Genomic DNA, 17,060 nt, shown 5'->3' with positions numbered 1-17,060 from the left:
GGTGGAGCAGGCAGCACTAAGCGCTCCGGCAGCAGCCTCTCATAGCACTCCCCCTCCCCCGCACAGCAAGGGGCCTGGGCACCCAGAGGGGAGCATGTTCCTTTGTCAGGCAGAGCAGGATGATAACAAGTGTCCTGACAGCTCTACCTGGGGGAGCACAGTGGGGCTGGGCCAGGAAGGGCAGAGCTAGGGCAGCAGGGGCAGGACTGACCGTAGACCAGTCAGAAAGGTCTGGCCACTGCATTAGATTTAAAATTGAAAAGGTAACAGCTGGAGACCCAGCTAACTGGCCTCTTAAAAGAGCCTTGGGGTAGGGTGGGGAGAGACAGGGAAAAGAAACACCTGTAGCAGGCTCTGCTCCCACTGACAGGCCTCAAAGGCCAGGAACCATCCAGGAAATTCTCTTACCCCCTGCATCCATCCCAACGCCTCGTGAGAGCCCATGACCCCCGCGCCAAGGTGGGGGTGGGCTGTGACGCATCCATGAGCAGCAGCCGCCTGTCAGCAGCAGGGGGCAGGTTCTGTGGCAGTTGGTGGAGGGTTAGTGAGGACGCAGCAGTTGGTGGAGGGTTAGCGAGGACGCAGCAGTTTGAGGAGCTGAAGGGAGCATGGCAGTGGGAGGAAGGTGGGTTGAGAGTGATGTGTGGGGAGCCATAACCACCGGCCTTGTATTTGGACACTGAAGCCCACATCTTCTGCAGTTCTTTTAACAGGACCTTCAGTAAGGCAGTTGTTTACTGAGGTCTCTCTCTCATTGTTAATGGTGACAGCTGCTTTAATGAGGCAGCCCCTTCTCCCATCCCTCCGCTTTGACTCCTCACACTCTTCCACAACAGCTTCTCCACTTGAACCCCTTTACACTCGCTCCCATTCCTGTACCTCCACTGCTACTTCCTGATGTTGGCCATGCACAGGTGTTCGACAACACGCAGCATGGAAAAGTGATGGGGTAACAGAGGAACCAGCTCCTACCCCTTTGCAGTTGCTAAAACCTCACATACCTGGTATTAGCCAATGGAAAGGGACGATGTGACTACCTAATCATCTCTCTCCCTGTCTCATCCCTTTACCCTACCCAAGTACTCTTCAACTGATGAAGCAACACTTGTTCACATCTACCCCTGTAGCCTCCATGCCTGGGTTTCCTTCTCTTTAAATGGGAATGTCTAACTTGCAGCTCAACACAACAACAAATACATCTTAGCCCCCCTCAGATTCACTATCAAGGTGCACCACCTGGAGACTATTATGGTCCAGCTGCTCCCATTTAGATGGAATACTGCACGCTGGTACCTTGACTACACAGGCCACACTTTCATAGTTAATATGGGCCAGGCTAGATCTGCTCTGTTCTATGCTAATTCAGAACCATGCTCAGGCTCCTGCCAAATTGATGTCAAAGACTTCAGATGGGCAAAGTCTGGGAATCTTGGCTTTAAATTATTGACAGCAGCAATGTGGTAGTATGTGAAAATTTATACAAGGGAAATATTTAATCCCACCTCCTGCCGAGATTCTCTGTCTTTGTGAGGCATTTACTCCTTTGGTCGTTGTCATTTGCACATACTGAAGTCCAATGTTATATGTTTAGGCTGAAATCTGTACACATATGATATGAATTCTCAGCATAAGATGATGAAGGAATATGGTTCACTACTCAAAGGAAAAATGATGGTCCACACTCCAAGTACAGTGCAATTTAGATGGCAAGCAGTACAGAGAAATTTGAAGAAGAAAATTTGGAATCAAATTTGCAAGTATAGGTGAATTTGCATTTTGGAGTCACAATGCAAAAGTATACATATGTATAGTTTCAGCCTCTGTTTGAAAATCTGACCGTTGGTGGGAATCATGAATAATAATAAATAAGTTAAGAGAAGTTTACAGTAAATTTTTCTCTCTCATCTTAATCAGACAAATTCATGCAGCTTCACTGAAGTCAGTGGAGATCAGGTCTGAAGCTGGCCCATTATGTTTCTTTTATATTCCTTTATTGTTTAGAGACTCAAGGTGGACGAGGTAATATCTTTTATTAGACCAGCTTCTACTGGCAAAAGATACAAGCTTTTGAGCTTCACAGAACTCTTCTTCAGATCTGGGAAAGATAATCAGAGTGTCTATTACTTAGATCAGATTGAGAGGAATGGAGAAAGCAGCGTAAGTTAATCCTCGGTAAGAGGTATATGACCAAGTAAGTAAGACTAAAGGGGTCTAGAGGTTGTTAGGTACACGTTCTACAGGCAAAACTATGTAACACACTGAAAAAACACCATGATAGTTGCAAACATTTATTAACTAAATTCTTAATGGGAAAAATAGCAATGAGTTGTAGCAAATAAGTTTCTGTACATTATTCATAGTTTATTTTCAGTTTACAAATAGTAGCTGAACTTTAAAAAATAAAAGACATTGAACTTAAGACAGTGAAAAGTTGCTGTATAAAAACTTTGTAGAAAACAGGCTGACAATAGAGAGTACAGGTCATAATTAAGGAGAAGAAATACAAACCCAAACAAAATGTTCTACTTTACTGAATAAGTTCCTTGGATTTGTGCTTGTAACTCAAATTCTGGAATATCTGTTAAGTGATGAAAAAATGGACGACCATGAACACAGCCTTTATTTTCATTTCCAAGCTGTTGCTTCATCCTGTAAATTGTGTCCTCTACATCCTCTTTTGACATATACAAGGGTAGCTGCCGAGACATACGCACTGCTTCTCCCTGTGGAGAGGAAACCCCCCCCCATAAATTTTATAGTGCTACCTTGTATCAGATTAACTTGTGGCTTCAATAAACTCATCAGGCAGTAGTAGTTTATTCAATTTTTCTCTTTTCTAGTGGTAAATTCTACTTCTTATTACCAGTATATTCAACCCCAGCATCTAAACTACAACTCTAAGCATAAGTCTTACAAGACATTTCAAGGTACTATGCAAGATATCAGGTCATATCACAAAGAGAAAGAATAGCATCAAATTAACTTTGTGTTGCCAATCTGTTGGTCATATTTGTACTTTCTTTTAGGGTCCAATCTTATGAGATGCTGAGCACTTCTTGATCTTTTTAGCTACCTTAATTTATTCACTTCATTGAAAGCTGACAACATACAAAACCTTAAGGTCTCTTTGAAGTGACATTGCTAACTTGGTATTTTAATCATATTACTTAGCCAGTATTCCTTACCCCTTGCCTACTGCCTTCCTTCACGCTATACAAAAATGAAGACGAGTTCAGGAATTTTTAAGCTTGAGCTACTTCATTCCCTCCCCAAATCCAGGGATGCCATCCCTTTTTCTCTCAGCCTGAAAGGTCCTGCATCATCATGCATTTCCCTCCAGCCAGGAGGGCTGGATGTAGCTCCTTCTGGAACTAGTAGTCAATACTGCCCCTTGGAGTTGCCAAAGGAGGGTCACTGGAGAAAAACGCAAAGTGTCCTGCTCAAATGTAGAGTTCAAAGACAAAGCTTGAACTGCCTATTTGGCAGTGTACTGCCATTAGACCACCAAGCTACCCTCAAGCCCACATCAATTTTTTTAAATTGATTTTTAAAAATTTATTGCAGGCTTTATGTCTCCCATTTAGTCTCTCTACGTGCCTACTGCTCTTATTGCTGTGCAATATCTTTCCTTGTAACAGAAATGTTCACAGGCCCAACAAATGCCCGTCTGCTCTCCTCCGTTTCAGATAGATAATCTCTTGATGAATCCGTTCATCAAGACTTGTCTTAAAAAACTAGTCATACAGGCCCACATCCAGCATAAGAAGAGAAGGTTACTCACTCTGTGCAGTAACTAAGTTTCTTCGAAATGTGTGTCCCTGTGGGTGCTCCACTTCAGGTGTCGGTGCGTCCCGGTGCTGTTGATTGGAGATCTTTTGTAGCAGTGCCCGGTTGGGACACGCGTGCGCAGTTGGTGTCTCATGGTGGCGTCAGAGTCTCTCTCTTCTTCTTTGAGTGGTGTTGCTGTGGGTGCTCCACTTCAGGTGAATGTAGAGCAGTACCCGCTATCATTGGGGGGACTTTGGAGTTCCGGGTTTGGTAGCGGCAGACAGTACTGTCTGATCTACTATAGTGTCCGCTCTGGCGTTTTGTATGCTGACGTAGCGTTTGGCAAATGTATGGTCTGATGACCATGTAGCAGCTTTGTATATGTCAATAATGGATACGTTGTGTAGGAATGCTACTGATGTTGACATAGCTCGAGTGGAATGAGTTCTGATGCCGTCAGGATGTTCAACATTGTGGATCTGGTAGCAGGACCTAATGCAATTAGAGATCCACTTGGAGAGCCGCTGTTTTGAAATAACAGCTCCTTTGGAGTGTTCTGCAGTAGATACCAAGAGTCTAGGTGATTTACTAAATGATTTCGTTCTGTCCAAGTAGAAGGCAATCGCCTTTCTACATTGAGGGCATGAAGTGCCGTGTTTTGTGGGGTTTGGGGTAAAAAGTGGGAAGGTGTATCAGCTTTTTAAGGTGGAAAGAGAACACCACCTTTGGCAGAAATATAGGGTGGGGTTGCATCGTGATTTTGTCCTTAAATAAATTTGTGTACGGGGCCATGGGTGCACTTATTTCCCCGACCTGGGGAAATTTTCTCTCAAAATAGGGGAAGAGGTTCAGCACTGCCCCAAGTTCTGTCTTCAGCCGAGGACGGTTGAGAAGGAACTGAGGGGGTTGAAACACGCGTGCGCCAGACAGACTCCAACGAAGCTGTGAGACACCAACTGCGCACGTGCGTCCTGACCGGGCACTGCTACCGAAGATCTCCGATCAATGGCACCAGGACGCACCGAAACCTGAAGTGGAGCACCCACAAGGACACCACTTGAAGAAGAAAATAGGCTGGTTGCTTGGTAGCTTGGGGGCCATTTGGCAGATTTTAAAGATGCCAAGGAATAATGGAAGACAGGCTTTTCCACTTCCCCATCAGTTCCTGTCAGTTCTCCTAAACCCTAAATTGAAATGGGAAATGGCTTATCCAAGTACAAAACCACAGCCATTAGGCTAGTCATTCAAAGGAAAGTGACTTTTTAACGTTAGTGCTTGTGCATGCACTTACTTCTCATCCCCCTCAATCATGGCTCTTATCAATATGTCTAATGCACAAATAGCTAATTACTGCCCTTTGGATGGACAACTTTCAGCATGAACAATTTCATGTACAAATAATATATAGAATATTAGATAATTTGAAATATTTAACAATATACTATTCCCCTCAGTGTTATGTCACTTTTCTTGCCTCTCCATAATGTGTTGATTGAAGATTTATTATCTTAGGCCCCTATACAGGAAAACACTTGCAGTATATACTTAAGTCCACCCCTATTTAAGTACATGCTAAAGTGCTTTCTTGAGTAGAGATGCTTTCTCAACTTGGGGTTTAAGCTTGTACATGTGTGTGTGTGTGTGTGCGCATGTGTGTGTGCATGTGTGTGTACGTACAGCTAATGATTAAATACTGTGGGACAAATCCTGCCTTGTTTCTCTGGAGGTGCAGAGGGTCCACTGGCAGTTCTGCTGTCCATAGGAGGGCACACAAAGGTGAGCAACCAGGGGAAAAGCATACAGAGGAAAAGTGAATTAAGAAGCGGTGTGGCATGAGTACGCCACAGTCTGAGGGGAAAGAAACCTTCTTTCCTTTGCCCTGAAGCTAACAAAATTTATGCAACTAAAACTTGTATAATTCGATTTTGTGGCTAGCAATAAAGGAAAAGTTCTTCACCAAGTTCTTTTTACTAATTATTATATCTACCTCAATTATATCTCTACTCTCTCAACTTTCTCTTTGCATGAATTATAGAAATTTATTTTTTGTAAGAAAACTGTGCACTTTCAGATTGTTTGAAAACTGTGTGCATCTCATTATGATTTATTTAAACTTTAGATGTAGGTCTACTTTCCCTACGTTGAGCCCTTAAATCATTTCATAATTACCAGATTAGTTATGGTGGAGCTATGACACTGGCAGACCCGGTGCCAGCTCATGCCAAGGCCCCTAGGCCTCACTGAACAATGATAAATGTATAGCTGGAAATCAGTCTGTCTCACCTGTGTGTTACTATTGTTAAAATAAGTATTAGAGTTACAGAGAAGTGTTTATTGTTGGACTTTATGAAATTCTTGTGAGTTGCTGCATATATTAATTTCATTCGAATATCTGTATCTTGTGTTATAAGGTAATATGCAAGTGTTTGCTTTGTAACTATAAAAGTGTATGCTGTGAAATTGGAAACCCCCACATTCAGGAGAAAAGCATGACTAAGTGTGAAAAACTAGTTTACCATAAGTAGTGTCATCTCCTGCCCAACAAAAGAAGGCCCATAGACACCAGACAAACCATTGTGGAACATCAGCAGACAAAAGACTTTGTTGATTGCTCTCCACCTCCCCCACCCATGAAGAGGGGACATGCACAAACCTTCCTTCCATCCCAGTTAGAACTTGGCGGGGAAGGGACTAAAAATCCCTTACAAGAAGAATCTGTATCACTGTGCTGTTTGGCATTTGGAGAGGGCAATATTTCTAAGTATAAGCAAGGGATCTCCAAGCTGCTTAGCTTGGGTTAATCCTAAAGGACATATGGAGCTTGCGCATTACGGCAGCTTCTATTACTTTTTGAAACCTAAGACTAACTCATTTGTGTGTGTGTGTTCACCTGCTTTAACCTTGTAAATAGCTCTAATTATTTGTTCCTAGTTAATAAACCGTTAGTTTATCACAGGATTGGCTACAAGCATTGTCTTTGCTGAGAGATCTAAAGTACAATTGACCTGGGGTATGTGACTGGTCATTTGGGACTGGGAGTAACCTGAATATTATTGTGATTTTTGGTGTAAGGCACTATCTGTCTATTGTCTGGGTGCCCAAGGGGACTGTCTGTGACTCCATATTAAGGCTGTTATAGTGCTTCAGGAGTCCACACTTGATACTTGGTTGGCAAAGTCTAATGATAGAACACACAACCAGTTTGGGGTTTGTGGCCTGGTTTGTAACAATCTGCCTGAGGTTGGCACCCACGTTCGAGCCATTCCAGACAGCTTGACAGGAGTTAAGAATTTGTGGCTGTGATACATAAAAAGGAACCAACCACTTTCTGGAAACTATAAACAATTTTATGATGGGACTGCGCTGTAACCTGGAGAACTGTCTCTTTGTAGTGTTTCTATATAATGTCTTATCAGGTCACAGTTCATTTATTCAAACTGCATTTTTTCTTTGAAAACTGCCAACATAAAAAGAGGACCTCTTACTGAAATATGCTTCCTGAGCATATTCAGAGTCGTATCTGATGACTGACGTGACCAACATGTTCTTACTCCTTTTAGCACAGCCAATTTCATCTGAGAGACAGTATGTTGGATTTTATTGTTTCTTGTTCATCATCATGAGTCTCTCATCAGAACAGAATTGCATTTAATTAATGCCAAAAGCTAGAAAAACTTTCAAATGGCTTCAGCAGTTTATTTAAAAATAAGATGACCAATACCTGAAAGCAAACCTGCTATTTCTTACCTCCAAGTAGTTTATCACTTTGAGAGGTCTACACTCATATACTTCCTTTGCATTTTTGTTTATCACGGCATTCAGAATTTCTTTTAAATCTGATATACCATAGAATGGCAGACAATTAGCCATTCCTTCTATTTCCAGCTGGTTTTCTGTAGCTGAATATCCTGGCAATAAAAAAAGAAAATAATTAGTATTCCTGATATCAATAAATAACATCTACATTACACGCTGTTCTGATTTATATCCCAGAATAAGCCCAATGAAAATAAAACTGATGTAAAAACGCTTAGTAAACTAGTCATTAGAATTCAATACAGTTAAGACAATTAATTTTGCCTTCCTTGGAATGAATAGCATGACCTCCTCCTGGGTTTCTTATTAATCATGTGTCATGAGTGCCTTTTCACACCACGTGCCACAGTTTACTTGAGTTCAAATCATGGTTAGAACTGTTTAAATGCTTACACCACTTTACAGTATTTCCTCTTTGGGCAGGCATTTTAATCCCATAGCTTTTATTAAAACAAATTAAATTAAGTTGAATATGTAATGATTTCAGCTTCTACAATTTGTTTTTATGAACAGTGTGCTGATGCTAGTTGCTACGCAAATGGTTTAAACATCCATCCAACTCAAGCTCAACTCTTTGGGATAGATCCAATTCCCGCTGAAATCAAAAGCAGTCTTGCCACTGAATTCCACTACCACAGAGATTGAAGAACCCAAGCCCTCACAACTGAACCTTTCCCTCAACATCAAGGGGTTGCCACCACTGCAACTGGACACCTGAATAGGGACCTCCAGGTCAAAGACCATCTTATTAATATAACTACCTACTCCCCAGCAAAAAAACTCAACTCCCTACACCAGTGGTCCCCAACCTTTTCTGAGGGGCGCGCGCCGGACAACTAGCCACCAAGGACCGTGGCCGCCAGACAAGCAGCCGCCGAAATGCTCCCGTGAAGCGGCAAAGTCAAGAGGCATCGCTACTGAAATGCCGCCGAAATTCGGCGGGATTTTGGCGGTAGAGCTTCTTGACATTGCCACTTCTCGGCAGCATTTCGGCGGCTGCTTGTCCGGCAGCCAGTAGGCGGGCGCACATGGATGCCATGGCGCCCACAGGCACTGCATGGGGACCCCTGCCCTACACCATGGGAACCCAAATCTTTAAACAAATCCAGACACCCACTGTACTATCAAATTAATCCCACCCAGGCACCCTCCTTCCATCCCAACATACACTTCTCTTTTCTTTAGGGCTCAACCCCTGCTCTCCTCATTTCCCACTCAACAAATCCCCTAAAAATGGCATAAACCTTACTCTTGCTAGTATCCATCTCAGACTCACAAAGGAATAGTGTCCATGACAATCTCAATCCATTCCCCTGTGCCCACTGAGTTTGAGAAATAGGGCACTGAATGGGGAAACGGGAAGAGCATTCATAATGAAAACCAATCCAATTCATTATTGTACTCTAAGTTGTCCCATGTAAGATAATTTTATGTAACAGGCTGAGCTGGACTTGTTTCTGAAAGTCAGCAAAAGACGGAGACACAGGGTATGTCTATACTTTGAGCTGAAGGCATAATTTGCAACTCGAGGTGACATTCTCTGATCGAGCTAACGTGCTACAACCGCAGTATAGTTGGGAAGGCGCAAGCGGCAGGAGGGGCTAGCTGCCCAGAGTACATACACAGCATCCTGGACAGGTATGTATTCAGCATGGCTAGCCCCTCCCACCACAGCAGCTACACTCTATTTTTAGCACACTAGTTCGATTAGAGATAGAGTATGTCTCCTCAAGCTAGAAATGACAACTTCCAGCTCCAAGTACAGACATACCATTAGATGGTACAAACTAGAATAAGGGCTGGTCTACGCTGAAAACTTACACTGACATAGCTATGTCTCTCAGCGGTGTGAAAAATCCATACCCTGGAGACACTTAGCTATGCCAACCTAACCTCCAGCGTAGCCAGAGACAGGTTGATTGAAGAATTTTTCAGTTAACTCTGTATGACAGGGTGCTGGGCTGGGACTCCTGAGCCAGCCCTCTGTCACGCCAGCTCCAATTAAGGGAGTTAGATTGGAGCTGCCTAGAGAAACCTGCACCTGATTAGGCTGGAAGCTGTTTCCCCTTTGCCAATTAGCCTGAGGCTGCATAAAAGCCTCAGGGGCAGGAAGCCAAAGAGGTGGCAGACAGAAAGCGGGGGCAGAAGCCGGAGAATGGAAGGAGAGGGGTAGCTCTTCCCTCCTGGCTGCAGAGATTGAGACGTCCTTAAGGCTCAAATCCCCTAGCTGTAGATGGTGAGAAGGTGCTGGGATTGCACACTATAAATAAACTGCACTGGTGATTGCTGAGCCAGGACCAAAGGGAGCCCTACTATGCCCTGTTACCCCTAGCTGCTGACTATTGGGGAGGTGGATTAAATATAATGAGGGGAGACCCCCTCCCATCAGTGTAGTGTCTACACTGAAGCACCACAATGGCGCAGCCTAAGTTAAAAGAACAGTGAAGAGGGGTCTTAAAGGCTCCTGATAAAGTCACAAGTTAATGTAACAACAAATTGAAAGATCCTATATGTGGGAGGAAATGTTTACAGCTGAAATCACAGAAATGTGTTTTAATTGGTTAATATTAATCTAATGAGGTTGCTATCCCTTTTTTGTACATTATTTATCTGGTGATCACTAAATGGTAGTGAGAGGTTTGTGCATGCTGAAAGGAGCAAGCTTAACTATCATTGGGCTGGCACCTCCACACTCTCCTGAGACCCAGATCAAGCCAGACAGAGAGAGAACCAATGGCATTCCCACCTTCACTGGCTTCGGCTAAATCCTGACCATCACTTTGAACTTAGGTTTCTGCTCTCACTCACTCCCTTGTGTCATTTTCCTTCCCCATCTTATATTTTCTCTTACCCTAGCTCCTTTTGTCTTCTGTCTCAAAAGTGTCTGGCTTAGACAGCTAAGACAATTCCATCTTTTGCAACACTGCTATGCATCTGATCAGAGAGGCAGCTAAAAGCAATGCCTTAAAACAGCCTGACACTGGTACAAGTTGGCCAGCTCTTATAGTGGCTGACAAAACCATGTGCATCGTGCTCGTGTTTCTCCAACAGGGAAGCTGGAAGTGAGACTCAGCACAAAAGATGGAAGCTGCAATTTCTATCTTTTCTATTCTTTTCTCTCCCCTTTTGTGTGTGTTTGTTTAGTCTTACTGTAAATAGGATCAGACTTCAACAACAGCAGCTCCAGCCCACTTCAACTAACTTTCTCTTTTCCCTCCAAAGAGGACACAATCCATCAAGGATACAGTATACAGGCGAAAGGGAGAAGGAGCTATGGAATATTGTTATAAATTGAAAGCCTTATTTAATACTTTACATTTCAAATTCTACAGCTGTTTTTCCTTTCTGTACCCTTGATGAAAGGTTACAAAGATTTTGAATGGTAGTCATTACAATAAGAGTAAGCCAACGATAAAATAACATAAAACTCCCGACCACTCATTACTGTTGTAACAATAAACAAAAGTTTCATTAACATCTTAGCCCTTGTTGGTCCCGAGATACCCCCTTTCATAAGACAATATCTCCCTCCTATGCAAGCATATCATCTTTGCTACTAGGTGAGAGATACCCAGTCCCTTGCCACAAAGTCTGGCTAGACATGTAACTAAAACTGCCTGAATGGTTCCTTTGAATACCGACTATCTAATCATGAGACTTAGACTAGATGTTCAGTGGCGCACATGAACAGTATGCCAACGGCATCCCATAGCTACCTGATATTCATATTTTTCTTGTAGATATTATCCAAGTAATTCCAAATGTTTTCACCTTCTATGTATTTGTAAGTGTGGATTTTAGTGCGTCTATCTTCAATATGGCTACATGTCCTATAAATAAGTTTCAGTAAGCAAACTGTTGAACTTTACTGTAAAAGTAGTTTTGCTATAGTAACCAACTATTTTGACTTTTGAATGTAAGTTCAGAATGCTCAAATCTCTCGGTGAAAAATTATCAGCTGTAACATCCCTACATCCACATTTGGGTTCTAGTTCACCAGACAGTGTACTCCTCTTAAAGCTTGAGCTGAGGCTGAGAGGTATGACTTCTGTGAGCTACATGTACAGCAGTGGCAGAAAAGGACACCCACTCTGACAGTTTTGTTGGATTCTGCATCATGCACACTTCTTATATTTTCCAGTGTGTGGTTATATTCTGTAGACTGAAAAGTGGAATATTGCATACGAATTCAAATATTTTCCTCTGTAAATCTTTACAAGAACTATTTGGCAACCTCTGAGGAAGTGGGAAGACACTTAAACCTCACTGTACATACATGTAAACTTTTGACAAAGTATAAAGACATTCTGGAGTATTGAAATATCAGTCTTTAGTTTCCACAAGTGATTTCTGTGAAATAATTTGCAATTTCCAAGGAAAATATTGCTAAGTGAACAAATGACTAATTTTCAACTGACTAAAAATGTGGCTCTCTCATTGCTGCCAGTGTCCCTCTTCCCTTTCCATACAAAGCCCTCATGGTGAACTTTGGAGCATTTTCTCTCACTGGCCATGAAAAACTGCTTCCTTGCAGCTGCCCCACCTAGATCAGGTGGCACTGTAAAGTTGTCTTTTTTCCACTCAACATCAAATATATCAAACTTCAAAAGATAAGAAATTTAGTTATTCAGTGGGCAGTGGGAACAGAGTTCACCATGGGAGCTTTTGATCACAAACAAAATGAGAGCTAGGAAGCTGCATCACAGATGTCACATTGTAAACTCTGGCTAGTAAGGCTTATGAGACAGCTAGCTTGCAAACTGAATGAACTGAGGGGTGGGAAACATTTTTTCTACAATGTAGAATGTGACTGGATATTGGGGGCGGGGGGAATGAGAGATAAATTGACTTAATTTTGCATATAGGAAATGAACTATATTTTTGTTCCCTGAAATATTTTGACTTAGTGTGTAAATGCTTTCAGCAATCTTCTCATATCCAATTTATAATATAGAGCTTTCTGATCTAACAACTGTATATACTCCAGTCATATTTGCTGAATAAGCCACACCTTTCTCAGGCAAACACTTTCAAAGCTAAGAGAACAATCACTGCTCTCTGAGGCTCAGACTGAAGAAAAGACGGACTACCAGCTATTGTGCAAATGCTATTAGTGTGACACTTAACTCCGTTTGATATGGCATCCTGTCCTAAAATAAAGAAATACTAGGACAATCTCATGCTAAACCAACCAAATATATAAAATAACACATTCAACTTACATTAAAAAGGACATTATGGCTGCAAAGTCAAGCCCTCACAAGCTAGGAAAAATGCCAGAATTGAGGCTGCCTGTGCTACCTTAATTTGGCTTCCTTCTGTTTATGTATTTTGACACAGTCTCTAATTACATGAGCACATCCTATTTTTTCCACAGGACCCTTGCCTCATTCAGTGCACAGACTGGAACTTCTCTGGGGATGAATAAGGGCTGTGTAGTGAAGGAGGCTGTTGTCTGTAGGAAAAAAAATAAAAATGAATTTTTCCCTCACTTGATTCTTGGAACCAACTAAACCATTTTAACTGACCATTTTCCAGAACAATTCAGCCTGAGGCAGACATGTGGCATGGAAAATTTCAGCTTGCATATATTCCAAATCAAGAAAGGTAGTGTAGGCCATAGGACTATCCCAAAATAATTCTGAGAGCATATCTTTTTAGAAAAATATCCAATCTTGATTTTAAAATAGTCACTGATGGAGAATCCCCCACAATCCTCAGTAAATTGGTCATTCTCACGGCTCGTTTCTGAACCCTCTCCAATTTATCAACATCCTTCTTGAATTGTGGGCACCAGAACTGGACACAGTATTCCAGCAGGAATTGCACCAGTGCCAAATATAGAGATAAAATAATCTCTAGTCCTGCTTGAGATTCCCCTGTTTTTGCATCCAAGGATTGCATTACCTATTTTGTCCCCAGCGTCACAATGGGAACTAACGTTCCCTTGTCAATTATCTACAATTACTAACTTTTGATTTATATTCATTACCATCAACTTCCCCTTTCTTCCATTTGTTGTTTTCTATTATTATTATTATTATTATTTTTACAGCTGCCTTCACTTTCTCTCTAAACCAGGCTGTTTTTTTAACCAGTTGAGCCTTTTTTCTCGATTGTGGCTTTCTGGGCATCTAGTAAAGTATTCTTAAATTATTCCCAATTATCATTCACATTTTTTTCTGATTAAGAGTTGGATGGTCAAAGTTTGGCAAAGTTATAAGCAATTGAAAATAGGTCTTATAATGGGAAGTTTCAGGGGAACAAATGGATTGTTTTGAGTTCTCAGTATTCCAACATGGACTAGTCTAGTCTGCAGGTAATTTTATCTACAGAATAAAAAATATCTATATCTATAAATAAAATAATCCCAACTCACTACCTTGCAGCTGAAGTGAGTCATCAGAAAGGTGAGCTAGAGTGTGTCAGTAATTAAGATGACACCAAGCTTGCATGCATATCTGAAAAATAGCTTTAATGAGTGCTTGCTATGGAAATGGATCCTGGCAAACTTCAAGGACCCACTAATAAGCATTCTGTATCTGGGAGGCCAGCACAAACAACTATGAAAAAGGAGCAAATGAGGAACTGGCCCCTTTTGCAGGAAGAAGCCACTGGGTTGGGATCTGCTAAAGAATGTCCTGGATTAAATTCCATGTACTTGTTGTTATTGACTTATTGCCTATTGATTTAACCAGTTTGCCAGCAGCCTCTGTTCAGGCTATATGTGGCCCAAAAGGAAGAACAGTGTTCTCCTGGAGGGACAGAACATACCGGTAATTGGCCTTTCACTAATGACTTTCTCCAGCATCTTTTTTGGACCTGTTCTTGAAGGTTTCCATATGTTACACAACATCTGTCATCGCTCTACATAGGCATGATGTGGTAACACATGAAGCTACAGCATTTCCAAAAGCTCTTATAGTGAATCTCTGCCATGGCCATCTAGGCACCGCACCCCAAGAAACTAGCCTCCTTGGGCACTATGATAGAGGAAATATCTGCTATTGATTTGCCTCTGAGAAGCCTGTCTTTGGATTTCCACTGATGGTGGGATGGCTGTAAATCATCCACTGTAAAAGTATACCCACTCCCTACTTCTGGGCTATTAAAGTAATAAATGAGAAAGGTTTGTGGTATGATATAGATTCTAATGGAGAGCAGACTGACGGGGGTTCTAAAACAGCCCTGCTATTGACCCCAAACTGAGTGCTAGCAAAAAGTATGATGATGATCCTGAAGCAAAGGCAGATCAGTGTTTAAATCTTAAAACTGCCTTGCTGGATCTCCAAAGTGTCCCCAATCCATTGCACAGCAAAGCAGGAGGCATCTAAGCTACTGGCTGCGGGAGCAAGCAAAGAGCTACTGAACTCTATATATGTTGGAGGTGGGAGTGGTAAGCACTAGGAAAGGCTGCTGGGTTTAAGGAAGTCCCACCAAAACACTGACTTGCATTCCAGAAAATCAAAGAACAGTGACTTCCATTCCAGAAGATCAAAGAACAGTGAGGCAGGAAAAGGGCATGGATTCTGGGGCCTTCCTTGAGCTGCTGAGATGTTGAGGATACAAAAAGCCTACCATAGATATTTCTTTATTTTTTTCTTATGCAAAAATTTAAAGGTTTTCCATTGTTTCCTGTGGCAAAGAATCGCTTGCAAAAGACTCTTTCACAACATCTGATCCAGCTCCCATTGAAGTCAACTGGAGTTTTTTTTATTGATGCCAGTGGGATATAGATCAGGACTACAGAGAACAAAAGAGGAACCATTCCTGTCTTTCAAAGACCTGGTTAGTTTAGCAAGTGTGCCAATAAGGAAAGCTTCACATTTCAAAGAAAACAAAAACAACTCTGTCCTTATTCAGTTGCACTGCACAGGGATATCCATGAATTATGATTCTAGTCTACAACAATAGCTTCAATACAGGAAAGACTTTTATGAAAATAAATCTGAAGTGTTATGATGTGGGTCAACGTCATCAAAGCAGAGCATGGGTTTAACGAAGTCCTCTGCAAAACATATAATGAGTGCTTCGTACATCACAAGTGGTAGATTTATCAACATTCAGTTGCAGCTTGGGCCAGTGGTCAGAGCACAGGACTGAGAATTAGGAGACCTGGGTTTTATTCCTGACAAAATGTATGTTTGAAGCTCTACTCTACCTCCTCACTAACTAGCCATCATTTTCCATTTCCCAGTGCTCTGAGTGACAGAGATGATGCTCTTAGCCAGATATCTTTGAATGCTGAGGAACTGAGGGTACAGATGGTTTGATTGGTGAGGAGATATAGATTTATAATATGCAGTCATTTCAACTATGAAATAAAAAAGTTTCAGTAGAGTCAAAATAAATACAAAACTACATCATACCTGGTATCATTTTTATCCTAAAACCATTTGCTATAAGCCTTGGATCCAACAAATAAATTGATCCATTTAATTTTTGGCAATCCTTTGTCATATTGTAGAGAGAATCCATATAAAGAGATCCACTGAACAAACTGAAAAACAAACAGTAATTTCACAAGGCTTAAAATAACAAAGAAACGATAATAAACAGGGAGACGAAGTGAACAATATATTTACTACCAGCATGACAATTCCAGGATTACAGACTGTTAACCAAATAGTATAATTTATTAGCCATTTTAAAAATTATATGTACATATGAAAAAATCCAGGGACAAATGGATTTTTATTTGTAAAAGGGCAACATTAGATTTTTTGGAAAATAGAAGTACCATAAAAACTCCAGGTCAAATCAACTTGAAAAAGACAGACTTGAGTGTGACAATTTTCTTTTTATATCCCAAAGACCTGTGTTTTATTTTTTGTAACTGATATGCTAACAATAAATTACCTGAATCAAAAGCATATTCCTATTATTCCAAGAAAAAAGCATGATTTAAAATTAAAATTGCTAGATAATAAAGCTGTTATTAAAAACTAGATGGCAAGAATGATCCAATTAAATAAAATCAAAATATTATAACACGTAGGAACTGTTAAGGTATGCAGATAAGGATACCAATTCTCTTACATTTTATATATTTTCTCTAAAAGAACCCCAAAATCTAGATGCTTAGAAATTAACATTAGACCTTGCCTGCTCCACAACCAATAGAAGTTGGTGAGGAGCTGTGGAAACAGGGAGTATTTAGCAAAGCTCTGGGTGATGAATAAAATAATTTATTTTTAAGAAATATCTGGCCCTCACTTCACAATCCTAAAATCAATGACAAAATTCCTACTAACTTCAATATGAGCAGATCTAGGTCTCTTTCTAATTTTAAAACATGATATAAATGTAAAAGTAACATTTCCCTGTAGATTTAAAAAGAAATGTTACTTACCTTACAGTAACTGGAGTTCTTTGAGTTGTGTGGTCTGTATCTACCTCATGACAGAGCCAGTGGTGCTGATTAAGGTCAGGTGGTGAATACTGGTATCACCAAATCCCTTTTTGTGATGAGGGAA

General features: G+C 41.1%; 1 protein-coding gene and 1 long non-coding RNA gene across 4 annotated transcripts in view; both read right to left on the bottom strand.

The window, feature by feature from the left end:
* Positions 1-527, bottom strand: part of LOC123343312 — a 76,754-nt gene extending 76,227 nt beyond the window's left edge. The window contains exon 1 of the long non-coding RNA XR_006572190.1: positions 409-527. This is a non-coding gene — a long non-coding RNA (uncharacterized LOC123343312). The remainder of the gene's footprint in view (positions 1-408) is intronic.
* Positions 528-2,288: 1,761 nt separating this feature from the next.
* PMS1 (PMS1 homolog 1, mismatch repair system component) overlaps positions 2,289-17,060 on the bottom strand; it is a 101,178-nt gene continuing 86,406 nt past the window's right edge. For all 3 annotated transcript variants that reach the window (XM_045032236.1, XM_045032237.1, XM_045032238.1), the window contains exons 11-13: positions 15,954-16,084; positions 7,516-7,676; positions 2,289-2,723 (exon numbers count right to left, since the gene is read on the bottom strand). In XM_045032236.1, coding sequence (XP_044888171.1) covers positions 2,523-2,723; positions 7,516-7,676; positions 15,954-16,084 — 493 coding nt within the window. In that variant the 3' untranslated portion in view covers positions 2,289-2,522. The remainder of the gene's footprint in view (positions 2,724-7,515; positions 7,677-15,953; positions 16,085-17,060) is intronic.

The sequence above is a fragment of the Mauremys mutica genome, chromosome 10 (assembly GCF_020497125.1).
Source record: "Mauremys mutica isolate MM-2020 ecotype Southern chromosome 10, ASM2049712v1, whole genome shotgun sequence".
Classification (NCBI taxonomy): Eukaryota; Metazoa; Chordata; order Testudines; family Geoemydidae; genus Mauremys; species Mauremys mutica.
Note: the sequence above shows the minus strand (reverse complement) of the source record. Positions and strands in the feature narration are given on the sequence as shown.